The 25,894-nt window shown below is 30.1% G+C and overlaps 1 protein-coding gene across 2 annotated transcripts in view; it reads left to right on the forward strand.

Annotated features, from left to right (window-relative positions):
• Window positions 1-25,894, forward strand: part of LOC113523353 (LIM domain only protein 3) — an 82,240-nt gene that overhangs the window by 42,606 nt on the left and 13,740 nt on the right. Inside the window, exon 1 of one of the 2 annotated variants that reach the window (XM_026909288.3) lies at window positions 6,766-7,227. The exons of the other annotated variant lie outside the window; for it this stretch is intronic. Coding sequence (XP_026765089.2) covers window positions 7,225-7,227 — 3 coding nt within the window. The 5' untranslated portion in view covers window positions 6,766-7,224. Of the gene's footprint in view, window positions 1-6,765; window positions 7,228-25,894 lie in introns of those variants that run through there. 2 annotated transcript variants of the gene reach the window in all.

The following is a 25,894-nucleotide window of genomic DNA, read 5'->3' on the forward strand; positions in this document are numbered from 1 at the left end:
GATCATAAAAATAAAAGAAAGATAATTAACTGAAAAGTAAGTAATAAATACAAGTATGATTTTACTAGTTATTCCTGCGGTTTCACCTACATATGCACTAAGTTAGGACATAGCCTACCCGTATACTAAATTTCATTTAAATCTGTTCAGTTGTTTTTGACTGATAGAGTAACAAACATTTATCAAACCATCCATCGTTATAAACTTTGGCATTTATTATTTGGCTTTATACATGATTATATGAAATTATACCTTTTTGAATTGGATTGTTCTATTAAGCAATAATTAAGGTAAAAACTAACAGTAATTATCAACTTATTATATCATTATCTTATTATTGAAATAAATCTTGTCCGACAGAATATATTAAGTAGATGTAAGTCCCAAAAGGTCATCATAAAACAATGAGCCGTAATAAACTCCTCAGGTGTTGTTAAGTATAAAAAATCCGAGCAATTCAATTAGCGGGAAAGCAGGGCGGAGGGTGCGGAGGGCGGGGCCTAATAAACATAATATAAATAATCTGTGGCGATAAATCTGCAGCGTTTTATGGCAGGAGTGGGTTGTCACTCCGTCTAATTAGCGCTAGTGCTGCTGTAGGCGCGTAACAACTCAGCGATTAAGCACTGCGCTTTAAGATAGGGTTAATAAGGTTAATAAAATCTATAAAGAAAAGCTGTACAGAAGAATTTATCTAAGTATAATTCAATAAATAAAAATATATTATAAAGAAGAAATAAAAGAATATGAAAATATATGATGTATCAATAAATATTTGAAGTCGTTTGAAAAACGCTCTTAAAATAGTTTTAAATTTTAAAATATAAATTTATTTATAAATAATTCTAAACAATAATTATAGTAATGACTACAAAATATTAGTACATGTATAGTGTTGTCGGTTAAAAAATCTCTATTAAGGACTGTCGGTATCACGAAATGTTTTCAACTTATTAAAATTAATTTGTAATTGTATTAACTATTTATGAAATTGTGTTAGATATTTATCCGTTTTTATTTACTTTTTTAGAAGAAATTAAAATTAAGGAACAGTTCAAATAATTAACAGTTATTAGTAATTAGAAATTCCATCAAATGCTAATAATAAACACCACAATTTCTATAGTTTGGTAATTAACTAAACGGAAAAAAGTATAATATATAAATAAACAAAGAATGTGTAGCTGTAAAGCGCTAAAGCTGCTGCGTGTTCAATTGCTCGTCAAAGCACTCTTCATCAGGCTTAGTTAATTATGAGGACATATCAGCTTTATTATAATTACTCATTTTAATGTCACTGCGCCTCGCTTGCCGTGCCTACAACAATGTTAAATTCTAATGAATGGTGCAACGTTTACCTAATAACATAAGTTTCTTTGTATAATTTGATCTCATCGGATAGTTGTTTGTCATATAAAGATGTGAGAGTGATAAATAAATAATTATTTGTATCTGCATATATCTATACCATTCAATGTAGGTACGTATAAAATTATTTTATATTTGTTTGAAACCATATAGTGGTACAAAATTATTGTTGTGTGTTATTTTACTGTTATTATAAAGTACTCTTATCTTACAGTTACCATATTATTAATATCTGTTCAGATAATGCTCATTTTTTATAAACAAGTATATATTAATAATACATAGAGATATTATTAAGGGACTAAGGGATAGGCAGACCTTAAACTTTTCTCATGTTGTTATTATTATTCATTTCACAAATTAATTTGAAACGTAATAATAGATTTAAAAATTCAAAAAATATATTTAATTTTATTATTTAAATAAAAACTAATTTACATAAAATAAAATTATCGACTACTTATTAATCTTCTAAATAAGTATAGCTCATTTTAAATTCTAATTTTGTAAATAATTAATATTTATAGCTTTTTAATTAATAGTATATATTAAATATGTAGTTTTCTTATTTATGTAAATAATATATAACATTACAAATTCGTAAACTTAATTGGTCAAATGTGAATAAAATTTATGCCTTTTTTAAACTTTTTGCGAGGTTTCTGTCTGTTGCAAATAATATAGTAATATTTATTTATGTTAATTATTTTTTAATACAGCATTTTAGATTTAGTATTTATTAATTTCATTAAAATTGAGCGGCAATTTGGTATAGCAGGTGTTACACAGAGTGGTCGAATCCCTGAAGCCAGTATCACTAGCACGCACCATTACCTCCATAATTTAATTAGTTTCGAGTGATCATTTCATTAATAGAGGCGATATTTGGCGAGTGCTCGTTCACTCGCGGCTTTGTCAGTTTTAATTAAAGCCCGATAGGTGGACCGAAATGTTGGAATTCTTCGTTAATTAGCCCAGCTCGAGATTTCTAATAATTTAATTAATGGAGGGAGTTAATAAGCCCGCGGCCCTGCCCGGTATTCCTGTTACGCGGTGGCATTCACACGTGGTCGATGCTCTGTGACACAATTTAATTTGTTATGTTATATCGGCATGCTTTCGTTACATTGTATTTTATACACAACTTTTTATCGAGTACTTGTCAGTAAAATAGGTATAAACATCAAGTTGCGATATGTTTAGATCTAGTATGCTTTTATGCAATTAATTTATATATTACAATTAAGTGTAATGTATTGTATTAAACAATACCAGAGATACCTACAGAATATAATTACTTCTAATTTTTTTTTTTAAATAAAGAATGTATCTATTCACTAGGGCAATTATTACTTTGATACTTTAGAATAAAATACATAAAACTTATGAAATACTAGTTGTATCCCACAGTTCCGTCCGCGTGAATCAGTAAGTACATATCGTAAAAGTTTCGTATATAATAGGTTATAACCTATTCATATGTCAAATTTCATTTAAACCCTTTTAGTAGTTTTTGCTTCAAGTTACTCTTTCAAAACACTCATCCATGCATTTTTAAAAAATTTTGTTAATTTTAATATTAAATACGAATAACAATACAAAGAATTAAAATTTACTCTAACAAATTACTCCGTTTATTATATTTAATTTAGTAATTCGTGATCAAGGAAGTAGATTCCAGCTCTTTCCTCTTTAGATGCTAGACTAGGTTTGTCTCTAATACCACTGTTTTATAGTAATAACAAAATTAAACAAGCCACAACAATGAATCACCACTGTTGGTTGTATAACTAGGGTTTTTTTTTTTCGAGTAAATTGCCCGCCATTACGGTCACTTGGCGGTATTGGACGGTCGCCGTGTAATGAATACCAACCTTTTCCCTGTACATAAATGACATACAATTGTCGCGGCTCGAGGCTCGAGGCTCGAGGGGCCCTTTTGAAACAGAATGTCAAGTGAATTGCCAACGTTTGTTGCATAATCTTCGTAAATATCGCATAAGGTTGTCGTGTAAACGACCCCGCTAAGTTATTAGTTGTTAAGAATGTGTAACTGCAGTATACGGGTGGCCTATTGCAGTTTGCATTTTTAATTTGGTATTTTGGTTTCAAGACAATGAAATTACGTTTAATTTAAATTTGTTGACTTTTTAGTTTTTGTTAGTTTTTCAAGTATTACAGATTATCGTTAATTGCGAAGAGTAATAATTTTTTTTTTTTTTTGTATTATGGAAAATGATAAAGTCATCTATTGATTTAGTTGAAGTGTAATTATATATGTAGCTAAACACTAAAACTACTATAGCTTTGGATTGCCGAACAGTTTCATACTTATAATTAAAGATTTATTTTTAAATGTATTAAATTAAATTTATGAAGTAGTCTAATATATAATGAGATGTATGCATGTAGTGATGGTATATTTCGATATAAAATAACTATTTAATTAAAGTGGATTATAAAATAAATCCCTAATTAATGTTGAGGGGATCCCAGAAACGTCATACGTAGATAATAATCTGCTGTGTGATGGTGGAACCTTTTATCTGTGAACCGCCGGCGGCGGTGCTGCGGTGCCGTCAGTCTGTTCAAAGGAAGCACTACGCAAACATCGGGTAATAAAACATGCTAATATTTAAGTTTCCTGCCACCAACGAAGGATACTTTGAACCGACAATTAAGCTATTTATGCGTCCTGTATAACGGGTCATATATCTAAGGTGCGTCTTAAGTAATATGAAGGGGAAATTTTGAAGTTGTAATATGTATAGTTGCAGAAGTTCTTTACATTGTAGTTGTGATACTTACGTTCATAAAGATGAATAAGTAAATAATATTTACAATATAAGATATTCTAGATCATATTTTATATGATATATATAGGTATAAACAGTTAGTGAAAATTTTACATACATATCTGTTTCGATGACCCGATACAAATTGGAAATAACCTTAATGTCCAAGGGTCGCGTACATGAATTGAAAACGTGCACCATGCTCGTCAGTTACCGATTAAATGCTATTACAAATTTCTCATGCGATTCGCATCGCGCGATACCATCACCAAGACTTCAGGAACTAATTGCAAGTACCAATATGTAAAATATAGATAATATAATATATAAACATACATTTGCTCGTATCGTTGTGAAATATTATATATTTCGGTAATAGTGGTTATTGCATGAATTTAATAATTTTAATAAACTTCTTTGTATATTCAAAATAAAAACATATAAATATCTACAATAAAAATTGATTAATAATATGCTTGTGTATAATAGTATTTTAATTTTACAATGTTAATAAAACAAATATTGTCACGTCTATTTCTCTTTATCGTGTGCAATTCAAATAGGCACAGAAATACAAATAAATAATAGACACGTACATTAATTAAGTCATGTATATTATAAGTGTCTACCTAACCTAACCTAACTTGGCTGTTATAATTAAAAGGATTGATAGCACTCATTACTGCAATGATAAAATTATTAATTACTTTGCGTCGGTATTGTTGCTACTATGTAAATATATGACAACCTACAGGTCAAGTGACAAGTCGATATTGGAATATTTATCACCCGTAAAATCTAATAGCTACGTACATTAATTAGTTAAAAAAGTGACTAAAATGTTATTTATTTTGCACTAAAAACTGAAGATATTTTTAGCGATAGAATCGCCATTTCGATCGTCTAAATACATTTGATTTTATTTGAAAATAGCATTAGAGAGTAATACAATCTCTAAAGCTATTTTTGTCAATAATAAAAATGTTATAAATTTCTTGTATTAACTTCGAATATTGAGCGGGAGTCAAAAAGGCCCTTTTGGTTTATTTTGAAATCATGAAAGTTGACACTTAATCGCGATATCTGTGTATTCATATTTGTAAAACTCATGTTTTTGTATAATTTTATCGATACCTACCGAAGTACGTAAAACTATCGGAGAAAGCTTTGTTTTGTAGAAAACAAAGTAGAATAAAGCGTCACGCAGTATTGTGACATGCTTGAACTAATTTGCGATCTAAAAACTTTAATTAAACGAAACAAATAACCAATACTCTAAAACTGTAAGTACAGTGCATTTACTTTCCCTTAAATAAAAAAAAAATGAAAAGGAAAGAGTAAAAATTTGTCAAATCATTGTGTGTTTTTTTATTTTGTAAGTATAATTAGTGTCTTGTCGTTCCAATTATGCAAATGATTACTTTACAATTCTGATTATGTGCGACGCATTTGGAACTATAGTGGCAAATAGTGACGTTGTTTCGCATCCTAATCCTGCGGCGGACGCGGCGGGAAAATGTCGGAAATTGAAAATAAACATTTCATCTGCGCCCCGGCACGCACTGCCCAAATTGACAATACAACCAATTTGCCGCCGCGCACCGACCACCTTTGTATGGGAATTGAAAAATAATATTACTTTTTTTCTACCATTGCACACTGGCAATCTCGAAAATAAACTATGATTCTTCGACTGTTCTTATTACGAGAGATTTTTACGTGATCTCTAGGTATTTATTATATTTTAAGATAAGTACTGTTTAAATTAATAACAACTGTTTTGAATTATGCCCTTAGGCTTCCTATAACACAAAAGAAGCTATTAATGTAATTTTATAATAATAATAATATTTCTTTATTTATAGATTACAAAGATCCATTCTTGTTAGTAACAATTGACTTAAACTATGTTAGTGTTATTTTGTGTCACTTAACTATTTTATTTAATTACGTATATAAAACCCTTAATATAGAAGGTATACAAGTGGTGATATATGTATTTCAATACGTAGTAACAATAAATATGTATGGTGCATCGTGATTTAGTCACCTGAATTGCTGAAAATGAGCTACAATACAGGTTTATATCAATATGTGTACCTATTGGTAAATGTTATGTGGAGCCAAGTATAAATTTCTAAAAATTTCATACGTATTGGCAATAAATATAGCTAATAACAAATATTATCCTTAGCTCTACATGAATACAGAAGTTTTTCAGGAAAAATCGTAACAAATTTATAGTGTTATTAATATTATAAATATTCAATTAAGTCTGAAATTTATGTCATCCACATTCAATCAATCCACAATCACTAAATTGTTAAATTTTAAATATTTTTTGCTATTTTTGGTATTTCATGTCCAGCACTCAGACAATATTGTAATTCATATACGTATATATAGTAATTTTTGAAAAAAGTTGTAAATAATAAATAATCATAGGCAATTTATTTAAATGTTTTTAGAACTACATAAGTACAATATTTTTATTAACTAAAGTATGCTAGCAACAATGGTTTTATTAAACAGCAAAGGGTGTTATCATGGTAGACAGGAAGCCGGCCGATAGAGTACCGCGCCGCGGTCGTTCATTCATTCAGTTTTTATAAGGAGAGCGGTTTGTAAACACGCGTCTTGCTGTACTGTGCAACGGGCCAATAATGTATCGCGCGGTACATCGCGACTTGTCAAACTGACAACTTCATACAACTTTAAGATACAGCGGCATATTACACATTTGGGATTATATGCATATCTGAAAGTACATAAATACTGGTTAGAAACGGAAAGAGGTCCCATTGGGTTATTCTTAACATATATTATTAAATGTTGTAATGATTATACAAGTGCATCAGTACATGTAGAAAATATAAAATGATAAATCAAATATAATAAATAGATATTGCTATTTTTATATTAAAAATATCATGGTACAATATACATCTCAGTGACTTACGTAGTGTTGTGTGAACTAAGCGTGAACCCCATTTACATTATAATATAATATACACATAGGTAATTTTACACTGAATTTACGTATTACCAATTAATTAATTTTATGGTAAGTGAAAAAATATTTTTATTGCCAACTTTAGAAAAAAAATTAACCGATAGTGTTTATGTCTCATTATTTTGAAATATATCGTAGCTTACTTGATTTTATTTGTTAGAAGGCCCATAAATATTTTTGTTTTTTTTTTTATTTATTTACTTTTCTATTAAAGTAAAATAGATGAACCCAATTACTTGTTGGTTTGAATATATTAATTATATTTTTATAAGTAATCATGTATAAACTGTATATTTTGTGAAAAATACATTATAAAATTAACATATCTTACGTATATTATAAATATTCATGAAATATTATTAAAAAGTGACAGAAGTAATATTTATAATTCAATGTAACAGTTGATGAATCATCAAAAAGTAAGCCAACGCAATTTGTATATTGGCTCTTCAACAAATAATTATTCATGAATACTATTTAATTAATTAATTACAATTTAAAACATAATTAATCTAATTTGTATCTAATTAACCTACTTACAGTTACCTCGTGTAACAATTGTAAATAGTCTCGTACTGTTTATTTTTTTTTTAACTACAATGTATTTTAATCACTTGTACATTTTAATGTATATTGATGTAGGGGTCTTATTTCGCGATTTCCATCTATTGTATTAATATATTGTTATATTGCCCTTCCAATTGTTGAGATCCTGATGACGAAAAGGGTTGATGACATATTATTTTCTTACTTCCACGCCTTACGGATAATACGGAGTAAGCATACTCTGTTACGTTGCATTTCTATGCCGTAACAGATTATGCTCAATAATAATAATAATAATACAAACAAAAAATCCTGCCAAATCGTACTTTTTACCATGTTTTATATAGAATGACAAATATGCCTAATATATCCATTAATTACTCTATGATAAAGTCTTAAATAATTCTCATTATTAACAATCTATATATATATATAATAAATTGTACCTTGTTCTATGTTAATATGATATGAGCTATGTAAAATACTATAGGTATAGGTTGCAAAGTGTAAACAATTTACTTTATATTCATACATTTAACATAGCAACCAAAAATAGTTTACTCACCAAAGCTCTTAAAAATTCTTTCGAAATATCTGAGTCGTATGTGCCTCTAAAAATACACTTCATCACATAAAATTATATCAAAAGAGCCGGGCTATTAAAAATTATTAAGCATAAAAATTTAACAAGTTTAAAAAAATAATTCAGATAATAGGTTATTATAGCCCTCCATAAAATTAACACATAAAATAATTAATTTAAGTAAACTAGATTAGTTCGTAAAGTAAGCGTAATTAATTTGCTTGCATTAATTTGGTTGGAGTTTTTTAATAACCTAAATTGTGGGATTTAATTACGCATACACTATGTGAGCAGCATAAAGATACCATTTAAGATTTAAGTAAGTAGTTAAAATATATAATTATTGGGTTTAGTGGGTACTAAAGCAATTAAGCATAGGTGCTCACTATTATAATACCTACATAATTAAAATAAAAAACGATAAACAAAGTGTTTTATTTTTGACAGTTTATAACGGTCGTCGTATTTTATATAGTTAAGAAGAAAATTCTAATTACAATTTTATTCTACATTAAAAGTTTGTTACATTAAAATATTTAATATCTTCATAGACGTTGCAGCAGTATATTAATTTTTTTTTTGTCCTATATAGAGCATTAGATTATTTAAATAACTGGTAAATATTTCATCCAAATTAAACAACAAAAAATAAATAACAACAGTACGACTAAACGCAGTGTAGGACGGTCCCTCACTAAATGGAGCGACGACCTTAAATGTTCTGCAAAGAGTCAGTGGATGCAGGTGGCTCAGGACCGTTCCTTATGGCAGTCTACAGGAGAGATCTATGTTCAGCAGTGGACAGATAATGGCTGAGATGATGATGATGACGAAACACAATGTCTAGAAACGAGATAATTTTAATTAGGTATCTATTTAAAATATGATGAGCAATACAGTAAAACTTTCATCATGAAGCCGAAGTAGCAGATATAACTAGCCGGAAATAAAAAAATAGTGATAATGCAATGGGATTATTTAAGTGCCAACTCGATTAACAACTTTATGAGTTCCGTGTCACTGTATATTTAAAAGAACTCGTCGTAATTAAATAATGATTTTAGCTTAGCATTTTAAATTAGACTCAAAATCGCCATTTGAAGCCAAAAAGTCATTATAAAGTTCATATTTTACGCACACATATTTTTTCTTTGGATACTTAATATTTATTGCAAAAAAAGTGTAATAATAAAACAATTGTCCTAGCCAAGATTGGCTAACAGATCCTCAATTAAATAGTATAATTATCAGTATATATATATAACTTATATCGTATTGTAATTAAATATATTAAACTGATCAATCTCATCATCACATTCAGGTGTTTATCGTTCGAATTGTAGAAGATAATAATTATTGTAATTGAAAGATAAAGACTACTATCTTTAGTAATATTTGTAGAAAATCTTATAGTATAGGCGATCTATGATACGATATGCAGATACTGTTAATAATTAAAATGATTCTAGGAACGATAGGTAATATACGTTTGTTTATATATTTTAATTCTGATTTTTAGGACACAGCTGTTACTGTTCTCTGTAATACGGAGTGAACTAGTCACCCACAACACGGGCACTTCTAATCTTAGGTTACTAGTTTATTTGATATTTTAATTTATATACAGTAATATTTAAATAAATAAAAATAAAAAATAGTATTAAAGCTTATTAGTATTAAGCAAAACCCCCCAAGGGGGAGGCTTATGTTCAGCAGAGGATAGTTAAAGGCTGATATGCTGATGATGAGTATTAAAGCTTAACAAATTCATATCGAGCACTCATACATGACATGTTCTTTTTATAATTAGTAATGCCTGGCATGCTTTAGAACTGTAATAATTTTTTTTGTATTTAATACCAATAAGTATCTAATTATGAGTCGACATTTATAATTCATTTCTCGATTTTCTCACTTTCAGTATAATCTCATAGAAGTCCTGTTATATTTTATTGTGTTGTAAAAAAATAACAACTTTTTCTAAAAAATAATAACATTTTAGCTAAAGAGTTCTTTAAAACTTTAAAAAACAGAGAGAGACTACAAAAGTCGTTTGCTTGGGCCCCTCTGACCCATTCGTGTTTCTACCATGAAGCAGTGTATTTGAATGGCTGTGTTTCGGTTTGAAGGGTGTGATATGGCAGTGAATTTATTGGGTACAGAGGAATAATACCTGAGTCCTCAAGAATGACAATGCATGGGTGGTATCATGGGCCAAACAGTATACTCTGTTATGTCCATGGTACTGCTCATGTCTATAGGCGACAATTACCACTTTCCATCAGGTGGGCAGTCAGCTGTTTTGCCATTCTAAGTTGCATTAAAAAAATCTATTGTAAATTCGATTATTTTAATTTGCTCTTATGTATGTCATTTTCTTGTGATTCAGTAATGACCTATTAGTCATACAGATGTATGATTCAACATTGAGTAACAATTAATTAAAATTGTTATGCATATTTAGGTAACAATATTTTATTTCATTACAAGGAAAAACCTTATATATATATTATATAAGACATGCATTCATGCACCAAGGAACTGTTTGGAAAAAGTACTTAAAAATTGGAACAAGCAAAGGAACTCGATGATGTGCCCTTGAGAGGTAATCCGATGCTATCAAGAAAACGGCTAAAAGTAACTAAACACAGTTTATGAGTATATACGGTCCAGAACTATAATAAAAGAAAGTAGATTCTTCATAATGATGAGGGACTATGCAATGATATTAGTATTTACTTTCATTAGCTATTTCAATTCTTTAATTCTGAATCGATTTATGTTGTTTTATTGTTAAAAGTTTCGTAAGTACACATTATATTGGTTTATAATATTATTAAATACAGGTAACTATTGTATTTGATCAACTACAATATGTATTTAATTGTAATTAAAAGAAAACACTGAAAAATTAATAGAATGGACATCATAATTACAATAATTTAAAATCACATTAGAAAATTGTTGATTATTATCTATGTATATAATTAATATATGTAGATAATTCGTAATCGTAGATATTAGAAAATTATTAATTGAAATTATACCTGCCATACCTATAGGTACAACCTAATCATTAAAGAGGCCTTCTAAATTATAATTAAATGTAATGGACGCTACTCGATGGGCCACAAATGAATGAATGTTTAATTGAATGACTCCCCACAAATAAAAGCAATTTTCTTATAGCCCAGCCCATAGCAAACGTAATTTAATTAATGGGTCGCATAACTCTGATTAAACTATTTTTGGTGAACTTAAAATAGTTTACAGAAGTCTGAACGATGCACTTCTGCGATATTGTATTTTATTTTTATCGTCGCTATATTTCGAAGAATTCGATTTAAAGTTTTAATAGTAATGTTGATAAAATATAAGGCACGAAGAACAATTTTAATACAGCTCTGGTCTAATTTTACTGTATAAAAACAATATTATACAATATTGTACAATACATTATAACAATAAAAAAAGGTGTGTGAAACTAGGATAGCGTGTGACACAAATATTATTCAAAATTATTTCAACCATACAGAGAAGTATATCAGTATAAAAAATCTAATTAGTTCAATAAGGAATCAACCTACCTCGTTTGTGTCGAACTTACGAGTAACTTACTACTGTGATCTGAAGGTTATCGATTGCTAGGTATTATAGATTTAATTAAACCATTCACAATAATCGCTGTTCACTATTCTGTATTACTTCTATTCTCCTATTCACTGAGGTCTGAAATACAGTCATATACTGTCAGTGAGATATAATAAATAGATGTAGTCATATGAGCAATATTTTATGCTATTAAATAATATACTATGACGGTTGTGAATTCCTCAAATAAAAACAATGGAAACTATTTTTTATTTGGTAAAAACCGCTGTGTACTGATAATATAAAAAATAATATTATAAAAATATATTACACTATTGTAAAGACAAATATATATATATATATATATATATATATATATATATATATATATATATATATATATATATTAAGAAAAAGTCTATAAAAATATATAAAATCATAAAAAAATTTAGGATACCTAAGCTATGATAATAAATAGACTATGACCTATTTAACTAGTATTTAGTACAATTGTAAAATAATTGCTGCTTAATAAATTTTTTGTCTACTTTATCCTACATAAATATAGGAAAATTATTAATATTAAATGTGTATAATATATAGTTACATAGCAGTTAACTTATAGTTTTTATAATATAATTATGAATTAATAATTAAGATAAGACAATAGGATAAGAATAAAGAGACCAAAATGTCAATTTTATAACATTAAATATAACATTATATAACATTTAATACATACATAATATAAGTTTTTTTTTTGACGGGTGAAAATGGTATGGTAACCCCGCCTGCGTAACGGAATACGCTAGTTGAGCACCAGTAAATGATAGATGAGAATAGGTCAATATATATATATATATATATATATATATATATATATATATATATATATATATATATATATATATATATATATATATATATATATATACATATGATAGATTATTTTTATTAGGGTGTTTCAAATAGCACCTCTTGTTAGAGTACGTACCTGCTATCGAATCAATTTCATTTGTCAGATTCCTTTTCTATAACGGATACAAAATAGCAATCGTATATAAGAGGTAATAAATAAAACATCACGCCCGATACCTCCCGATAGCTTTTGTCTAATGTAATAAATGTTTAATAAGAATTAGCTAAAAGTAGCGAGGCTTGATAGCGGATGGGGCCGTTCATTGCATTAGGGCGGGCGACTGCATAATGTCAGAATTGACACGCGGGTGGCGGGATACCCTCGGACTTGGAATGTCATTTAACTAATAAATCTATTGTGATTGTTACTACTATTTACGCGACTGTCAAAAGGTAGGTAATGTATTTCGTATGTGTTCATGCCATCTATATCGTATTTACGTTACTAACGAATTGATTCGAGTGATTTTTGAAAAGTAGTGTTACAAGTTCGCTGCTGACGGATTTAATTTAATTAAAGTTTATTTTATAGATATCATTTGAAAAGACTCATCGATATAGATATTTGTTTTAAATTCAATAATGACTTATTCACTTAAATTCTAACGTTTAATGAATAAGAAAATAATAGTTATATTATTTCCTTATTTTATTTATAGCAGAAAGAATAAAATTTTCTGTAATATCACAATATCTGAAAGGAAATAAAGCTATAAATATAAATCCAACTAAATTAAATGCACCTATATATATATATATAGAATTGTAGAACTAGTTACACTTGTATTAAGATCACTTTATTTGATTATTATCAACCGAAAAACTTGTTCTTCAATGAATTTACATATCAATTGAATTTTAATTGAATCGACGTGTTAGTGCACTCAAATAACGGAGTAAGTTAATTATAAAAAGGCAATTGATTTAAAAGGAGCGGTGTCGCGGTCGCAGTATGAGTAACAGAAAAAGTTTTCAATTTCACTAAAAGGGACTGGTTTGTGTTTTAGAAGTCTCGTCTGGTTATCGGCTTGTAATGTATGAAGTTACTCGCCGCGGCTTTATTTTATAACTCACTTCACGTAATAGGCTCCCAGTTGCTTTAATTCACTTCACCCCTCGCGCCACGAGCTCTGTCTCGCGGGCCGTTTACTAATTTCGCTTAAGTACTCGTCTCAAAATCATTTAAGCTGATTATTAGGTACAACAAAATGCCACTTGTGTTAATTACCACGTTTTTTAATTGTTCTTTATTAAACTCAATTTTTTTTTATAAAAGTTAAATTAAGTATTATAACTTATGTATTACAGGAACATTCAAGTTTTTAAATATCATAAAATTAGTAAACAATCGTATTACCTGCTTAATAAAAAGTGACGTTCAAATACCAGAGATGGTCACTGTACGTTGTACAACCTTACTAAAACTCATCAGTACCTACCCTGGTCAGTTCATTTACAGTCGCAGGGATACATATATATTTGCCTACTGTCTTTTGTTGGACAAATCTATTTTATTAGATGCTGTGTCACATAGGACATTCGCTATGTATCAATGTTGCTTATGCCATTTTCAATTTCTAATAAGTTTCTCATCAATTTGAGGAAAATTGAGGAGGGATCAATAAAAAAAAAAACTTTTAAAACCATAAACAAAGAATAATCGAGTGATGGTCTTAAATCGGTTTGGTTCGACTATTTACCATGATTAAGTGCCTATTGTATAAATATAGGCTTTATTAATATAGAAAATATGGTATGTTTAGATTCTCATTCATTGGTAACTTACGACATTTATTTGTCGTATATTTAAATATTAATAATATCTGTGGTTTCAATAGTAGGTTTTCCATATATTTTACATCTTAGTCATATTAAATGTGAGAACAATTGTACTATGAATTATACCGTGTTATATCATCATAACATTCCATAATGTTTGTGCATAGATTCAAATACAGAGCAGACAGATATCGTCATAAATTCATCCATAAACATGGTTCATAAATTATCACGACAACGATTTGGAACATTTTACAACTGCTATCAAAGATTCTTTACGATCAATAGGGATGTGACTGCAACGTGTCTCATAATTAATACGAAACGTTTGTTTTATAATGTAATAAAAGATCAGCAGAATCGGTTGTAGCCATAGACAACGTTACATAGCATCATATAACGTTAACACGCATAATATATTTTAGTAATCATAAAACGCTTTTGGTTTAATACTTTTCGATACATAGTGGAAGTAACTGGTTCAATATCTACGCTCGTTAATAGTATTGAACGCTTAATTTGATGTCGTATCTTGGCTGAAGTAATTAGAGACAACTTTTAATGAATATCAATGAATTTCTAAGTGATTGTCGAGAAACACTACTATTTGAAATTAATTGCCCTGCAATAAGGGTATATTGAAATAGATAGTGTCATTAGTACCTATGTTTATGTAGCTGATGTAAATACAACACTACAATGAAATGGTAACAAATGGAAGTAAAATGTCTTGGTATAAGTACCAAGACATTGTGAAAAAGGTGCAATGTGTTTGCAGTTCAATTCAACATATAACTTGGTATCTACCTTTAAAGAAGAGTTCACCGATCCAAATTGAGTTGGAGATATCGAGTAGATAAAGTGATATCTACTAGTTATAAAGCAAACTTTATAGTTTTGTTTTTGGCAGTTTTGACATCACTTCCATCTACTTATTTGTTCCTTCAGCTGCATCTAACCGAGGTGAAACTTTTAACTTCCACGACGTATATTCCACATGTCACTTACTTTGCAGCGGTGGGATTTTGTTTATTATCTGGCTACTACTGCATTTCGCTATTGTTTGGTCAGTATCAGACGTAGGTATTTCTATTGGAATAAGATTGATGTTATTTTGAATTAGATATTCTAATTTTCTTCTAACATTATAAATGTGAATGTGAGTTTGTTTATTACCTCTTGCCGGTTCTACTAATCTCCATACACGTAGTGGGTGTTTCATTTTGCATAAAGAATGATAAATTCTACTTCTGATTCTGATATTGCGATCTAAATATGAAATATGAAGAACAAAAGCATTCTACTTGTTTAACTTTATTTAAAATATATATATGCATCTAGCACAAGTGTTATTTTATAGTTCTAAAGATTTTTCAAATAGATATTATTATTTTTAGAGTACTCAGAATTATCTGTTGATACAACTACTACTATTCTTATAAAGATAATAATTTCGACACAAATCTTTAATCAACTCAAGATATAACAAGTAATTTATAGATAATACATGGGTTTCTATAATTCTTAGCAGCGAATACATGTCATTAATGTCATTGTTTGTATCGTATATTGTTTTTAGCAAATGAAAAATAACAATGAGGTTAATGTGCCGTAATATTTTTTTATGCATAGGCATACTCATCCCATTCTTAAAATAACAATTACTGTTCTACCCTTGATTTTGTACAAGTTATAAACATTCACAGTAACATTTTATGAGAATGTTCCATCGAGTGATAAGGCGGTGCGGGCATTGTTAGCTCCTTCAGGAGGCGGGTGACAGGAGACACCTGAAAACAATAAACACGAAATTGCCACAATAATCGGCCCTTATGATCAGCGCAACGACTGTCAGACAATGAGGCAGATTACGCGATAGGGGTTTAACCGAATGGCACCTAACTCGATTATGCGGCCATCCGTGATTGTGTTTCAGCCTATTAATGTTTGAATTTCGTTATATTATTGCGGCGGGCGAGTGCCGGCAATAATCCAATATGGGTTGGTATTAACGAAACGCTCGACTCTCACTGCTTTCGTTCGGTGGCGAGCAGATAATGCCCGTGACTGTGGTGTACTCGTACGTTGATGACATCAATGGATTTTAGTTCGACACTGTAATGTTTGTTTTTGTAATTGAATTCGATTTTTGTACATAAATATTTTAATTTATTTTTAATAAAAATAGTTTCATTTGTTTTAAGTATAAAAGTGTCATATTAATATTTGAATTTAATTTATTTGTTTTTGGATTAAATGTTAAACGTCAGCCTGTTTTGCATTTTCGATAGTGTGATGGTCCCCCCTTTGCACCCCTTATAATAATTATAACTACCCTCTAACTAACCTACACATGGAAAACCTACAAAGCCTAAGAAAAGCCTACGAAGGCTTAACCTAATGAAATCTATGAAAATCCAATGAAACCTACTCTAAAGAATGGCTTATCACCCTCAATATAACCCCATACCTATATTGCCTTATACACCCCAAACACCCTATGAATCATATAAACCCTTACAATAAACACTTAATATTGAACAGATCTTATAGTAGAACACTTGATCATCTGGCCAGATAAATAAATGTGTGATCGTCTAGTAATGTAGGACCAGTTGTGTGTGTAATAACCAAAAGGTTCTTTAATTGGTATATGATAGGAGTTAAATAATGAAGATGATTGATAAATATTTAAGGATTAAGAATAATTAATGAATTATACTCATAATTCATGTAACTAGGAAGTTAGAATATAATATATAATTTAATAGTAAATTACAGAATAACTGTAATAATAAAAAAAATGGGGGAGCGGTCGGGCCCCTCACACGCCCGGACCAGTGGAAGACTTTCCAACTATCTATAACTCTTCCTCCTAAAAGGTAGGGAAGGGTATTACTATTTATTAATGCACTCTGATGGTAATAAGGGAATGAGTATTCTCAGTTCCAAACCAAACAAAAGTACATTTACTTCAACATTACAGTGGCTCCACCAGCCCCACGATGCTTCCAGTATAAATTAGTGTTTGCCAGAGGCAAACGGATCGGAACTGAAATCCCAGGATCACTCCGACACGAGAGCTTACTCATGGGCGATGACCCTTTCAGTCCTATATGGCGACATAGAGATCACCCACTAACAGTACGAAACTGTTTCCCAGCGTCACCCTGTTACGAGCTTACTCAATGGGGGTTTCCCTTCGGCTCCACAAGAGATCAGACCAAGAAGCGAGATCACCCAGACACCAGAACCTACTTTGATGGGACATAACCCTTCGGCCCTATAATGTGACATTAGAGATCACCTGTGAAGACAGTCCGATAGAGATGAAGATTTGTGTGATAGGGGATACCTTCCACACCCTGGAATTGGCCAAGCCATATAATGTTGATAATTGCTATATCATAACATAGCATTGTCAATTTAATATTATTTACTTAATACCAAGAATACTCAAGGTTCAAGTTAAAACTGTTGATTAGGCCGGAGCCTAAAAACGAGTAGTCCAACCCATAGGTCGAGAGCTACTAAAAGTAATGAGTGCTATTGAATGAACTATAAGTCCAGTCAATTATATATAATATTATTGTTGATTAACCACATTGTGAATTAACCAATTATTTATTCAGAGAGATATATCTAAAGGAACTATAAGTCCTTTAAAAGACACTGATTAATCACAAGTTAACAACGTCTCGTGAAATAACCAGTTGGGTTTTCTATAAGTTTGAGGACACTAAGTCCAACAAGCTATTATTGTGTTGAGAGTAATAGAGATCTTTTGTTATATTTGTAGAGGTTTGATTAATCACATTGTGAAATAATCAGATTAAATAATTATGTAGCTTTATAGAGAGGACTATAAGTCCTAATTGGTTGTTGTCATAAGTACTGATAAATTACACATTAAAGTGCCAGGTCAATTATTATATATAGGTATATAGGAAGGACAATAAGTCCTATTTGTGTATGTTGTAGTAGTAGAGGCAATATATTGCATAATTATAATGTGAAAGATATAGATTAAATATATATTTGTATACAAAGGACAGTAAGTCTTATACAATTATTGTAGCTGTACTATAGTTATACTATATCTACTTCCTTTTAGTGTCTTAGTAAACCTATTTACTAAGAGGATTTCTCAGATAAACAAGTGTTTTAGTGTTTAAATCATCATGATTAAATCCCCAAGAAATTAGGTCTTTAAATAATTATCATATCATTTAAGTGAAATTTCTCATATAAATAATTCCAATATTTCCCCTACAGTTATTATAAAATAACAGAAAATTATATAAATTTGCTATAGACTTAGATATAGAATCATAACGTGTATAATCTCCTTTTGTTTGACATCTGTCACATTAATGACGTATTGAATGACGTATTGATGTATTGAATTGAATTTTGATTATCTATCACAACTGTCAACGTAACAAATACTAGCAAGTTTGTTTATTTGTATTTGTTTAATATAATTAAATATAAAATCATCATATATCAACCGTAATATACAACTAAATTATCAGTGACATAAATAATCATGGTTTACACCAGAAATAATTAATAGTATCCAGTAATGCTGCAGTTTTATATTCATATCAGTAGCCAGCTTACTTTCAAATTCAAGAATGAACAGAAGATTAGAAGTCCAACATTCTTATTGCAATTGTACCCGCAATAATATATACATACAGTACTAATTATCAAGAACGTTCCTCAAATACATGTGTGGTGAAGATTTCCCAATATGCTATCTATTTGATTCCTAACCTCTAATGTAAATTTATTAAAGAAGTGAATAATCAGTGTTAGTGTTTGCTTTATTAATATTTAAAGTAATTGTCCTAACTTGATATTAATAGGATAATATCTCCTTGGATACAGCCCAACATATACAACTAACTCGATAATGAAATTTATAAAATACTAATATTATATTTTACTACTTGTATATCTCCATTCTATTGCCATAAAATATTCAAAATATGTATATTAAATATAAATCCAATAAAGATTCACTAATATTAACCTGAACTTGTCTAGTCAATATAGCATGAACAAACAACACACATACAACTTTATCGCCATGACAACTTTCTTCCTAAATATGAGTAAAATACATAACTCATACTTGTCATTTAGTACTAATTTTATACTGTACATGAGGTACAGTTACCTAGTTAATAGTAATTATAGTCAGAGAATCCTTTGATAATTTTATTACCACTAGGAATTAAATCCACACCTATAATATCAGCATAATTAAATATTATTAGAAACCAGTAATACACACATAATTGTTATTATCAGCTTGTTTACTACAATAAAATCAATATTAAAGTTTATAATAAATCAAGACAAAATATCTACTTAAACAATACAGGCTTGTTTACCATAAACATCCCACCGTTACATGAATTTATCTACTAACACAATAATGTATTAAAAGTAATACATTCACATAAAATCACCTGCAACAGCTAAGCTGTTTCTCTGTACATCTGGTGTAAAACAAATTCCCACATGTAATCATGGGTAATTAAAAGTATACAAAAGAATCATTAGTACAGTCGACCGAGCAATGGTATGAAAACACTTTACCATGAGACGTTAAGCATGAGCAGGTGTTCCAAATCAACACTGTAATAGTGTAATAAATACAACTATTCCATCATCATCATCGTCTCAACCATCACCAATCTACGACTGAACACAGGCAATTCCCCCATAGACTGCCACTAGGAACGGCCCCAAATTCCTGCACCCACCGAGTCCCCATAATACACCTAAAACAGTCACTCCAACCAATGGAGGCAGCCCTCACCACACTTGCATATACAGAGTCGCCACTCAATAACATCTCTGTCTCATCGATGGTTGTTTCCCCAGCAATGAGACCAGACCACAGCCACCTCAGTCTATTTATCCTCAATAAATAAATAATTTATAGTAACTAGATATGAATTTAGTTAGTATTATAATAGTTTAATAGTTGATTCAATAAGTATTTGCCAAAACTGGACAATTAGAATATTGAGTCAAATCGAGGAATTTCTATCAAATAGCCATATAATTGAATTTTGTATATGAGTAGAATAACGTAAGTATGTATTATTATTACGTAAATTATATTGATGTAGATCTTTGTTCAAATGTGATTGCATTTAACGATATACGCATTACCTAAAGGTATATGGACTCGATTAAATACGTATTTTAATAGTTGTTGGGAAAAATATTAAGTATAAACTTTGCCTGTGATCACAGTCAAAAATCTAACTACGTAGTAATAAATGGAACAAGCTCACCGGATTCTCCAGTCTTCCATTGACTCTTTTCACACACTTAATCGATAGTGATACACTAAGATCTTAAACCCCTTCATAGATCCAGTCACTCCTAGCTCTATATCCCAGTTATCTTTTTTATTTTATTGCGCAGTTCCTAAAACACGACTCCCGCGCCATTTGCCGTCCTTTTTTTCTTTTTTCTATTCTTTTGCGCAATTCCTAAAAAGCGACTCCCGCGCGCCCGCCGATCCGCCGTCTCTCCTTTTTTCTTTATTTCTTTCTATTCTTTCTCTAATAACGTCATAGATTATGTCACCGAAGGGTAGATACTTCAATAATCAGATTTAGCCTATTATTCGAACTGAACTTTTCTTCAAATTCAATTTAATTATATGTTAACGTATTTTGGTATTTTCTATTAATTTTATTATCGAATTTATAAAACTTTAAAGGCTCTCATAAACCTTATTAAACTGTGTTGTATGCATCCTTTTTACACCTGATGATAAAAGGTAAACTATAATTTGGTTATATATAAAATATAATATATTTTTGTTTAATTTATTTAATTTTCTTGTGACATCTACTACACTTTGGAAACACATCAAAGGAGTTTCCCTTCTGTGTCAATATTTTATATATGGTAACGTCTTCTCTGTATACTATTGTGAACCTTGACTTTAAAGTTTGTTTATATTAAATAGCTCAGCTTTCGCAGCGGTCACCCATAGGAACCCCTGTTTCTTTTCTATGCACTTATATGGTATTAAACCTATTGTACTATAGGCGAACCGTCACAATAGTAAAAAAAGTCAAAGTATTTAATTGTTGTACTGCTAATGTATCATCATCATCATGTCAGCCTTTAACTACCCATTACTGAATATAAGCCTCCTCCTTGGGGGGTTTTGCTAGTATTTGCCACGCTTGGCAGGCGGATTGGCAACCGCAGATAGGCTTTAGAGATGTTTTAAGAGGGACGCTGTAGTCTATCTCTCGCCTTCCCTTAGTCGCCCCTAAGACACCCACGGGAAAGAAAAGGTGACCTATTCTATGCTGGGACCAGACGGAGCCATAATGTATCATAGTCACTTTCATTCTTTATTATTACTGTAAATTAATCGGTCACTATTAATTTAAACTGTTCCTTCCAGGAATCAATCATAAGGATGTAACTATAACGATATATGTATAGGTTTCTGATTAATTTAATTTATGCAACAAACATAGTGCTGTACACAATTATAAAGAGAATCGCTAGTATCGATTACATCACTATATACCTTCCGTATTATTCACTAATTAAGCGCACAATTACGTTTCATATGAAACACTAACAAATGAAATTCATTACTATACTGCATTGTGTAAAACATTTACCAGAACAAAGGATCGTTTGTAACAACGAGTCTACATGCAGTCTACTCATGAGATACAATGAGATAGGAGGATATCCATACTTGTAAAATACGAACACTTATTTCACGAAAAAGTGATATAAATATTTTAGCCACTGCGTATGTAAGTGGGGTGACATTTATTTATGAAAATGAAATATATAAATATCAATACCTATCATTATATTTTGATCACCTTATAAATATAGATATTAAAGTCCAGAATATACTTTACATAAAAATTAACCTTTTTTTTGCTAAATAGAAAATAAAAAGGGAGTTCAAAAGTTTAATAAAAATTATATATAATATAGTTTTTCTCGTATCTTATCGTATCTTTTAAAACATCACTTAAAGCCTAACTGCGGTTGTCAACCCGTCTGCTAAGCGTAGCAATTTCTGCCAAAACTCCCCTTTTGAGGAAGGCTTATGTTGAGCAACGGACATTTAATAGCGGATATGATAATAATATATAATATAAAAAATAGAAAAACTTATGTCGATAATAAAAATCCTATTCTATTAATGTAATAAATGCAAATTTGTAACGACGCATGAATACTCTTTCACGAAAAACTATTGAACGGATTTAAATGAATTTTGGTACATGGGTAGGTTATATTCTAACTTAACACATATGATACCTTATGTACTAATTCGTATGGATGAAATCGCGGGACATAGCTAATATTAAATAACATTAATTAAAAAAAAAACCTTCAAGAATGTGTACCTAACTACAGAGTAATCTATTCTTAAGGGAAGTAACGAAACTCAAACCAACTAAAACGCACTCGGATATCCATAGCGAGTTAGCGATGCATAAAACACGGATAGTTGACAAAGAAACTTTCATACGTAGGCGTAGCGCAGATGAGGCGAGAGACAGAGGGGCGAATGTAAAGCGTCGCGGCCGACTCTCGCGCCGGCCATCGCTAGATTAAAGAACAACTTAAAGGAAAGCAATCTGCTAAATAAGTGTCGGTACAGCCGCCCTACATGGCTGGTAGCTCTATTTCCATATTTCTATAGAACTCTCCATTTTGCTTGTATGAACTGGAATAGAATATGTGTTAATTTAAGATAATATATTTGTATCATTTATGTACTAAAATTTTTTCCTTCTTCTTCGACTTCCAGACATACAAACATCAACATTTATGTACAATGTCACGTGTATAGGATTATTTATATTGAAGCTATATTTACATTTTATACTATGTAATATTTTTTTTTTAATTTACAATTACTTGGTTTTAAAGTTGATGTGCCTCATAAACTTTATAGACTACTTTAGATATGACTCATATGAAGAAAATTTATGAGTTCTAATACGACATGTATTTCCGTGTGCATAGGAATGTTGCGCAATACATAAAATGACATTAAGAATATTTAAAAATTATTTAATGCACTCTAAACTCAGTATTCTACATTTTCCGGAGATTATTAAAATTTGAAGGCTTTATTTAAACTGCTGAGTAAACAATTACACTTTTAATTATTGCAATAAATTAAGGTGCGTGTGTGTGTGTGTGTATGTAGCATGAAACTTAATTATGACTTTTAATTAAAGTAAACTCATCTACCGTTTGATGCATAACATGCGCGGTTAATTATGCGTTAAATCAAAATGAAGCTCGAAACAAACAATTAATTCCTACATATTTCTCATATTAGGCGTCAAAAAGTAATGTGGAGCAACGTTCACGTTAATTGTAGTGGTTTGAATTATTTAGCCTCTCGTCTCGTTACTTTAGCCGTCGTTTCCGCAGGTGTGGCAATCATATTGTCTCTCCCACACTGAGTGGGAGGAAGCATAGCACCTCCCCCCCTTGACGCCGCCGCTTATTCTTTAATCTCGCTGATGAATTATGATTAGCGGAGTGCACTCAATTCTATTAGTGTAGTCTGCCTCTAAATGTTCCCGAAGATTTGCTTTGTTTTCGTGGGGAGCAACATTCGTGGAGTTGATTTTTTGATTGGATTGCCCATAATTACGTTACGGCGCTATTATTATCTCCACCCATTCGTTTTTTTTTTATTGCAGATATTGTATTAGGTAGTTATAGTAGTAGTATATTTAACGTGATAATATTAAATTTTTTTATGGATTCAAATATGTTGATCATTGGGAATTCCAGCTTCTGCGCGTAATGAATTCATAATGATGACTATTGTCTATATAATTTATATTCGTAATAATTAACAAAATAATCAGATAGATTTGCTTTCACGTTAAGAATTAGGAATTCAAATAAGAATTCAAATTTACTATTAACTAAGTAACACCCGTAATATAGTAGTTGAAGCCGTAATATAGCTTCTTATGTATCAGTTTCTGGTTTCACTTTACAGTTAAACTAATTTTAAATGTTTCAAATTGCTTCAGGTCGTGTGTATCTTTAAATGACTTTAAATTTTATTTGACTTCTCGTATCACAAAGTCTAGGTTTGACGATTTTTATTTTAATGAAGAAGCACTGATTTTATTATCAGAATGATCACCATCATAAAAATATGACATAGATGAATAGCTAAAAAGCTATTGTTTTTCTGATAATTAGAAAACCAATTAAATTTGAATACGTTTACTTAAAGATTTACATTTCTATTAATAACAGGGTTAAAATATTTGTATATAAATAGAGTATTAGAAGCACATTGTAACTGTAATAGTTGCAATATAGTTACATGTAGTGAAATGCATTCGAAACATGCATTAAAATTTTCCAACAGTCCAGCAAAAACCTTTATGACCCGTACAGTGGCACGTAATAGCTCGCCGTGGGACCACAAACTCCGATTATCCAAACAGAGTACCCAAAACACCGCTGTGAAATTTTAACGTGTAATTGATTATGAAGTTGGCCACTAATGGGCGAAAATAGTTTCTAATTTGGTGTATGGTGGTGGCAGCACGTAATTGGTCTCGGGCCGCGTCTATGTTAATCATTAACGTTGTTGCGGGCTCTGGGATGCTGGATGTTGGTTCCTCTGGGACCCTTACAGCGCCCTCAAATTTAGATACAACTGGCTGTAGACGCACTATGACACGAATATAGGAGGTTTTGATATTGTCATCTTTTATTGACATTAGAAATATAAAAGAGCGTTTGTTCGTTTATTATATCTTAGCGCCTTAACAACATAAACAATCACTATGAAATAAAAAATGAAAACATAACTAATCACTATGAAATTTTATATATACATACTATATAAAATGTAGATAAATATAGGTATATTACATAATGTAACATATTTATATTATTGATATAGACTTTTTATACCGGTCAGTGAACATATCCTGGCCAGCGGATAAAGCTACGGGAAAAGTTAGTAGACTATACGCATAGAGAGATTTACTAATGATGTCTTATACTCGTAATTATTGCTTTTTTGTTTTTCTAATTGTCATTTTTATTCTTCTCTTCTATGACTTAAATATTGTATTTATCTATAAAATATACATATAGATATCTGTGCAAATAGATCATATGTTTTATAGTTTCATATTTTTTTTTTCAATCCTTAAGTTCTAATTGGTTGATTCGTTTCTTAACATCTTTACATAATTCTAAAAACATCTGATAAAGGATTTC

This window comes from Galleria mellonella, unplaced genomic scaffold, assembly GCF_026898425.1.
Source record: "Galleria mellonella isolate WM207_F2 unplaced genomic scaffold, CSIRO_AGI_GalMel_v1 utg90, whole genome shotgun sequence".
Lineage (NCBI taxonomy): Eukaryota > Metazoa > Arthropoda > Insecta > Lepidoptera > Pyralidae > Galleria > Galleria mellonella.